At 34.7% G+C, this 8,276-nt stretch overlaps 1 protein-coding gene across 1 annotated transcript; it reads right to left on the bottom strand.

Moving 5' to 3' along the window:
- Positions 1–3,050, bottom strand: LOC147499796 (uncharacterized). Its single transcript, XM_086563536.1, has 4 exons — positions 2,050–3,050; positions 1,291–1,965; positions 1,019–1,210; positions 1–358 (listed from the first exon to the last, which is right to left on the bottom strand). The coding sequence occupies exons 1-4, from the start codon at positions 3,048–3,050 to the stop codon at positions 1–3; spliced, it is 2,226 nt and encodes a 741-aa protein (XP_086419662.1).
- Between the last annotated feature and the right edge of the window lie 5,226 nt (positions 3,051–8,276).

Below are 8,276 nucleotides of genomic sequence, written 5' to 3'. Positions count from 1 at the left end.
TTAAATATCATTGTCAGTCCAAATCCCCTCAACATCTTCACGTGTGTACATTTTCTCAGATTCATTTACAACATCCAAAGGTTCATCATAATGCACTACTTCAGGACGGGTATGATCTTCAATGCCAGCATCAAAGAGGTCTTCTTCATTGTCATCAGCATGATAGGTTCTTTGAGGAGCTGCTAGAGCAATGGACCATTTCTGATTGACTGGATCAGGTACATAGAAGACTTTCTTTGCTTGGGAGGCTAAAATGAAAGAATCGGATTTATAGCCAATTCTAGAAAGATCAACTATGGTGAAACCCAACTCATCAACCTTAAAGCCATTCTTGTTGTCAACCCAATCACACTTGAACCTTTGGGATTTTGAAATGACCATAATCAATCAACCATATTTCCTCAATAACACCATAGTATCTTCGCAGAAAAACAGGATTTTTATCCTTTGCACTAGAGACATGCATTGCAGTGGCCACTAGACTAACACCACTATTCTGACTGACACGTGAAGCATCACGATCCTTTGTGGTAAAATGACAGCCATTAATTGTGTAACCATGATATTTCATTACATGTATACGGGGACCTTGTGATACCCATCTCAAGATTTCTGAGATTTTGTTACCAGAGACGCGCCGATCTTCAAAAACCTGTCCTTAAAAATGTTAGCTACATTTATTAAATAGACACAAAACATGTTTTACTGTTGACAATTGCTACCTCGTTTTTGAGCCAAGAACTAAAAGAACGATTATGTTCATCTTGTAACCATTTCTGAACTTTGGACTGTCGGGGAAATGTTTTCTTTAGGTGGTTCATGTGTCTCCTACATAATTTTCCATACGAACCGCATGGTTGGCTCTAAAATTTCCATAAAGAATTAGAGTAAAGCGTAAAATTTGTAAGTCAAATAGTTAAAGTATAATTACTCAATATATGGCTGAACAACACTTGTATTGTGCAATACATAGCAATGTGCTTGCTCCAAGGACTTAACATCACCGCAATAAAATCACCTCACGGAGGATTCTTTCCGATCCACAATTTCAGAGGGTGTGTTATTTTCAATGGGAGAAATTCCAACTGCATCCAATCCAGAGAAGAACTCACTACAAAACTCAACCGCTTCCTCGGCAATATAACATTCCGCCATGCAACCTTCTGGACGGTAACGATTTCTTACTTGACCTTTTAACACCGACATATACCTAAAACACAGAAACCACTCTTTACTTTAAATAATTTAAATTAGTAATAATATTAGAAGAATATTTAATGTTCTTAATACCTCTCAAATCCATACATCCATCGAAAGCAAACGGGACCACCAAGCTGGACTTCTCGAACAAGATGGACGGTTAAATGAACCATAACATCAAAGAATGACGGTGGGAAATATTTTTCTAGCAAACACAAGGTGACCACCGATTCTTGAACTTCAAGCAATCTAAGAACATCTACTACCTTCGCACATAATTCATGGAAAAATGAGCAGAATTTGATAAGTACAATCCTCACATGTTTTGGTAACACCGATCGTATAGCCACGGGAAGTAATTGCTGCATCAACACATGACAATCATGAGATTTCATACCCCCCAACTTCAAGTCTTGCATAGAAACCAATGCTCTAAAATTCGATGAGTATCCATCTGGAACTTTTAACTTATGCAATGTTTCACACACACTAAATTTCTCTTCTTTGGATAATGAGTAACAAAGCGGGTGGTAATGCGCTTTCTTTTCACTTACATCAGGTACCAATTCATCCCTTAAACCCATCTCCTGCAAATCAAGACGACTATTCAGTCCATCCTTTGTTTTGCCTGGAATATTCAGCAAGGTTCCAATAAGACTCTCACAAACATTTTTCTCTATGTGCATCACATCCAAGTTGTGCCGAAGAAGCAAGTACTCCCAGTAGATGAGGTTAAAGAAAATTGACTTCTTCTTCCAACAAATTCTAGCACCATCATCACTAACATCTTCCATCCGCTTCCTCTTTAATGGAGTTGACCTTTTTGATTTATTTTTCTTTTTCTTGGGCTTCTCTTTTTGTATTGGTTTCCCCCACAAGGTTTTGATTCCATCAACCTTTTCTGCCACTTTCTCACCAGTCAAAGGAATAGGTGCTGATCGAAGCTCTTGCTCACCATTGAATGCTTTTTTCTGTTTCCGAAAGGGATGATCTTCTGGAAGGTACATTCTATGGGCCATGTATACATTCTTCCTTGAATGTTTTAATCTACACGATTGTGTCTCTTCGCCACATACGGGACAAGCATGATAGCCTTTTACAACACAACCAGATAAATTACCATATGCAGGGAGATCATTAATAGTCCACAACAATACAGCTCTTAATGTAAAAGCCTCTTGTCGATAAGCATCATAAGCTTTAACCCCTGTATCCCACAGTGTTCTTAAGTCATCAATTAGTGGCTGTAAGTAAACATCAATGTCGTTTCCAGGTTGTCGTGGACCTGAAATCAACATCGTTAACATAACAAACTTTCTTTTCATGTACAACCAAGGTGGGAGATTGTAAGTGACTAACATTACTGGCCAACAACTATACTTGCTGCTCATTGAGCCATGCGGATTGACCCCATCTGCTGAAAGTGCCAAGCGCAAATTTCTTGGCTCTTGGCCAAACTCTGGCCATTTATCATCTACCAACTTCCATGCGGGGGAGTCAGCTGGGTGGCGTAACTTATCATCAACCTCTCTCTTGTCAGTGTGCCAAGTCATATGTTTTGATGTCTGTACCGACTGAAACAATTTCTTAAACCTAGGGATAGGTGGAAAATACCACAGAACTTTTGCTGGCACCCCCTTATGTTGCTCAGTCAGGTTCTTATTCACTTTGTATCTTGACTCACCACAAGTAGGGCAATTAGTTTTATTCTCATTATCAGATCCCTTTCTATAAAGCACACAATCATTCGGACAGGCATCTATTTTCTCATAGCTCATCCCATACACAGACAATGTCTTTTTCACCTCTCTCATACTTCGGGGTAGTAAATTATCATCATCGGGTAGCATATCTCCAATGATTTTCAGCAATCGTGAAAAGCTTATATCAGACCACCCACTCCTTGCTTTCTCATTAAACAATGTAACAACCGCAGATAATTTGGTGAACTTTGGGCAACCTTTGTATAAAGGTTCCTCAGCCTCTTCAAGAATTTTTTGAAACTTTTAGGGATTAGATGAATCTTTGGTCACAAGCGGTCCGAGCCAATTTTATTGTGCTTTTTAAAAGATCATCCGGGGGTGTGGTATCATCTCATGAGTGCATCATCACCTAGGGCTTCACTCCCAAAATGGTGATGGGTGGGCCTATCTAAAGGCACACTCGAGGGAGCTTGACCAGGAGATTTTTCTCCATGCCATATCCATTTGGTATAACTTCCATCAACACCATGGTAAAACAGATGGAACTCAACATCCTTAGCCACAAATTTATTGAGATTCCCACATGTTTTGCATGGACATGGCATGGGATTATGTTCACCAAACTTCTTTTTGGCAAACGTCATAAAACTTTCAACCCCTTTCTCGTATGCAGTAGTAAACCGATTCAACGACATCCAAGACTTGTCCATTTCTGGATAGCACAATAAAATGCTAGAGACAAGAAATAATCAGAAAGCCATTGCCTAATTACCTAAGAATTTTCCTAACAATGCCAATATTATGTAAAAAAACACATGTACAACTTATAAAAAATCGGTATATTTAAGCAAATACACAAAACAAAACTGGAAAATAATAAAGTCTACTTCAAGATTTGTTTTAAATCATTCCTATTAAAATACAAAGAAAATGTTTAGAACTGGAAGTAAGGTAGCTTAATGCATCATAGATAAGTTAAGTTTCCAGCAGATTTGGTAACTAGTGTGGTTCTAAGCTAGACAATGGAAATGAAGCTACCTACTTTAAATTTAATTGATGCAAAAAACGTAAGCCACACTTTAATTTACATTCTAAACAAACATTTAGTCAAACAACTGAGCATCAAAGTTCAAAGTTTCATTAACTAATAGATTCACACCCAAAACTATGACTCTAGCAAGAACCCAGAAAAAAACACAATATTTACATATTATATTGAAAACTAAAACAAACCCCAACCATGTTTAGCAAACAATGCACGGATGTACAATCATGATGAAACACAAAGATATTCACAAAAACAAGAACACAACAAAAGAGGAAGAAAAATTACCACAGGGAAATACACCAAAGCACTGCAAAAGAAAAGAAGGAAAGTCGCAACTTTGGAGAAGAAAGATGTCTACTTTTGAGCGAGAAGTTTCTATTTTGATGTTTGAAGTATTGTGGGGTCATGAGAAGAAAAGATGTCTTCAATTTCCGTTTTAAGCGGGAGACTCAAAACTTTCGGCGTTGTATCCCGCCTATGATTTTAAGTGATATAACATATTTGAGAGAGGGCTTTAATTTTTAACGAAGTATATTAGGTTATGGGTTTAAGTTATTATCATAGCACATGAGTCGGCCCGATATTAAATATAACAAACTAATTGTATCGGTTTCAATTTTGTGATATGAAATTGCAAAATTAATATATCGGTTACAGTTTGCCCGATATTTGAAATTTGAAACCGATATTACAAAACTGGAACCGATATCAGATATTTTGGAGGGGATTATTATATCGGTTTTACTTACAACCGATATTAAGAGATTTTATAACCGATATAAAATCACTATTTTTTAGTAGTGTCGTGTACAAAACTGTCACCCCTAGTTCTAACTAGACTTTATTTGAATCGATTTAACATCTAAATTTTTACCAACAAATTAAAGTTTGATTAAATGATATAATTTAAACCTATTTTCCATTCCATAATAAAACATTTTGGTTATTATTTATGATTTCAGAATTGATATGTAGCAACTGTACATATGTTTGTGGTTTAGCCAATACAGTTTTAACAATAATAGAACTATATTTCGAAAAAAAAAAATCAATACAGTTCTAACTATATTTTGAATATAGTATCTAACATCTAATACATTTGGAAGTTAATATTCATTATCTAATCCAACACCTATTTATTATTATTTTTTCAATTTGTAATAGTATCAAAATTTGAGATTCCTCGATATTCCCAATTTAGAGTTTAGGGTTTAGGGTTTAAGGTTAGATATCTCGATATTTTAATATTTCAATTATTTCGATATCTCAACATCTGAAATTGAGTTTTCATTTCGACCAATTATTTCAATATTTCAAAACAATTTTGATATTTCGACCAATTATTCAATAATTCAATACTATTTCAATATTTTGCCCAATTGTTTCTATGAAATTTCGAAATCAATTTATTCTCTTTTTAGGTTGATTTGAATTTCCCTCTCAAAATCAAACTCAAAACTCATTTTCAACTTTTTTGCTTCCCCCTCAAATTCAAACTGAAATTCAAACCCAAATTTTAGCATTTTTTCTACTCTCTTTCTTTCCCCACCCTCAAATCTACTTCTCTTTTAACACTTCTTCTCCATTCCTAATATAGAAACTTACAAAAATTCAAAACTATAGGAGAAAACTCACCCAATCCACACACTTACAAGGACTTCTCTTCTCCACTTTAATTATTTTATTTAAGTTGGGTATATGTCTAACTATTTCCTTTTTGTTGAATTTAAGTCTAATTTAAGCACATTGAAAACTTACATTGGAATATAATTGGAAGTGGAAGTGGAAGTGGAAGTTGACAACATATGTCATGGGTTTGGGACAAAAGTTATTGTTAAAGGGAAGGGAAAAAAAGAAGAATTGTAGAATGTAGAATGTTGTAATCTTCCCAATCTTATGTTAATTTCGGTAACTGATTACTACTTTATAAATACAATTTTCAACAACTGAACACCAAAAGTTTGAGTAATTTTCAGCAACTAGATACCATTTATCAAATTAGCAACTCAATACTGAAATTGAGTTTTAATTTCGGTAACTGGTTACCACTTCACTATTACAAGTTTCAGCAATTGAACACCAAAAATTTGAGCAATTTTTTCAAATTAGGGATACCGAAATTGAGTTTTAGTAACTGGTTACCGTTTTACAAATACAATTTTCAGCAACTGAACACCAAAATTTTGAGCAATTTTCAAAGAACTAGATATCATTTGTCAAATTAGTTAAATTTGGATACGAAATTGAGTTTTAATTTCGGTAATTGGTTACCATTTTACTATTACAATTTTCAGCAATTGAACACCAAACTTTTTAGCAATTTTCAGCAACTAGATACCATTTGTCAAATTAGCAACTAGATACCGAAATTGAGTTTTAATTTCAGTAACTGGTTACCATTTTACTATTACAATTTTCAGCAATTGAACACCAAACTTTTGAGTAATTTTCTCAAATTAGGGAGACCGAAATTGAGTTTTAGTAACTGGTTACCGTTTTACAAATACAATTTTCAGTAACTAAACACCAAAATTTTGAGAAATTTTTAGCAACTAGATACCATTTATCAAATTAGCAACCTGGATACCGAAATTGAGTTTTAATTTGGTAACTAGTTACCACTTTACTTACAAGTTTCAAAGAACTAGATACCAACATTTTTTTCAAAGAACTAAATACCAACATTTTGAGTAATTGTCAAAGAACTAAATACCACTTTACTAAGCTTTGAACAGTAAATACAATGTCTTCAATTTAGAATCCCATATGGTGCGGTGGTGCCTTTGCAAGTCATAATTGCAATCTTACAGATAGTGCAAAACTCAGAGTAGCATTTTGGCGCATAAATAAACAGAGTTATATACATAGATCTCAAGCTTAAAACCTCCAAACACAACAATATAAAATTAAACAACTGAAACCCTAAATTCCAAACCATTAATCAAGTTAATTAATTGGTTTTTTTTTATATCAAGTTCGAAATTTTAATGGGAATGAAGTTCGAACCATTAGCAAACAAATTACTTGAGAAGACGGGTTTGGTGATTGGTGATGTGAAAGAGAAGAAAGTAGCGCCTTTTTTTGAGAGAGAGAGGTTACCTGTTTGCGAGTTACGACTTTTTTTTTTTTTCTTCGCGTTGCTCTAGATGAGTTAGAACTGTTGGTAACCGAGGAAAGAAGTTGCCCAGTTATAATGAGTGTGCCCCTCTAATTTTTTAGTGAACTGGATATATTTTCTGGTAACAGGAACCGGTTCGGGGTTGGAGAGTGCCCTCTTAGGAACCGGGGCGTGTATTTAACAGGACCCTATATATATACCATCACTTAACCTTTTGCATTGTGGCTTGTGAGACACAAATGCTGACGAGATCGTCCCAATGATGGTTATAGACTTATAGTCACTTTAATCCCAAATACAGTTTACAACAATATGTTTGGTATTGATTATGTGATACTCATTAGTTAATTTACACCCCTAAATGTTGTTCAATTTGTCAATGTGACCAAGTTGACTTTTCGTGCAACTTCGATAACCACTATAAGTCAAGATCTAGTTAAAGCTTAATTTTTTTATCAAGTAGTACAAAGACATTGGTATCAGTCTCCTGAGAAGAAAAAACAAATTGAACTTTAGTCAGTGTGTAGACTCGAATTTTGGTGTTAGAAACTTGAGCATGTCTACCCGTCTTTTGCAGGCAAGTCAGATTCGATATCGTTGACTGGCTACTTTCGCGCGTTCGAGGTACGTTGTGTTTTTACAAAGAAGACATAATAAAAGATCAACTAAAATAAGGATCACAGAGACACAGACTCATAGTTCACCAACCATGTAGCCCAATTAGAACCTGCTCAGAAGTACGCAGGCATTGGGTTAAAACCTCTGGGCTCTGGCAACTATATTGTTATTCTACGTTTGTTTGTTTGTTTTTTTTGGTAACTATGTTGTTATTTTTTGGTAACTCTGTTGTTATTCTACTACTACCAAATTTCTTACTCTTTTGGTCCTATTTTTTTTTTATTGAATATCAAAAGGATAACAAAAATACAAAATGAGCTTTACATTTCACAAACATTTGTGGAGACAATCGTACTAGGCCGTGATGTTTTTTTTTTTGCTTAATACCATTGATTATAAAAATGTGTACAAGAAAGTAAAAAAATTAAAGATTATTTTCGAGAATGTAGTATAACTTATTTACTACCAAAGTACCGAAAGCTTATTAGAACGCCACAGATTTCATCCAGATAGAGTTGAAAGTAGCACATATGGACATATATATACGAGAGTACTGATTCCAGTCTGGAAATTTTGGTCACATATATTG

Source organism: Coptis chinensis, chromosome 5 (assembly GCF_015680905.1).
Source record: "Coptis chinensis isolate HL-2020 chromosome 5, ASM1568090v1, whole genome shotgun sequence".
NCBI lineage: Eukaryota > Viridiplantae > Streptophyta > Magnoliopsida > Ranunculales > Ranunculaceae > Coptis > Coptis chinensis.
Note: the sequence above shows the minus strand (reverse complement) of the source record. Positions and strands in the feature narration are given on the sequence as shown.

Coding starts and splice junctions, on each gene's coding strand:
- LOC147499796 (XM_086563536.1), bottom strand. CDS start 3,050: ATGCTACCCGATGATGATAATTTACTACCCCGAAGTATGAGAGAGGTG. Junction 1,211..1,290: donor TGGATGTATGGATTTGAGAG/GTATTAAGAACA, acceptor TCTGTGTTTTAG/GTATATGTCGGTGTTAAAAG. Junction 359..1,018: donor CGGAAAGAATCCTCCGTGAG/GTGATTTTATTG, acceptor AAAATCCCAAAG/GTTCAAGTGTGATTGGGTTG.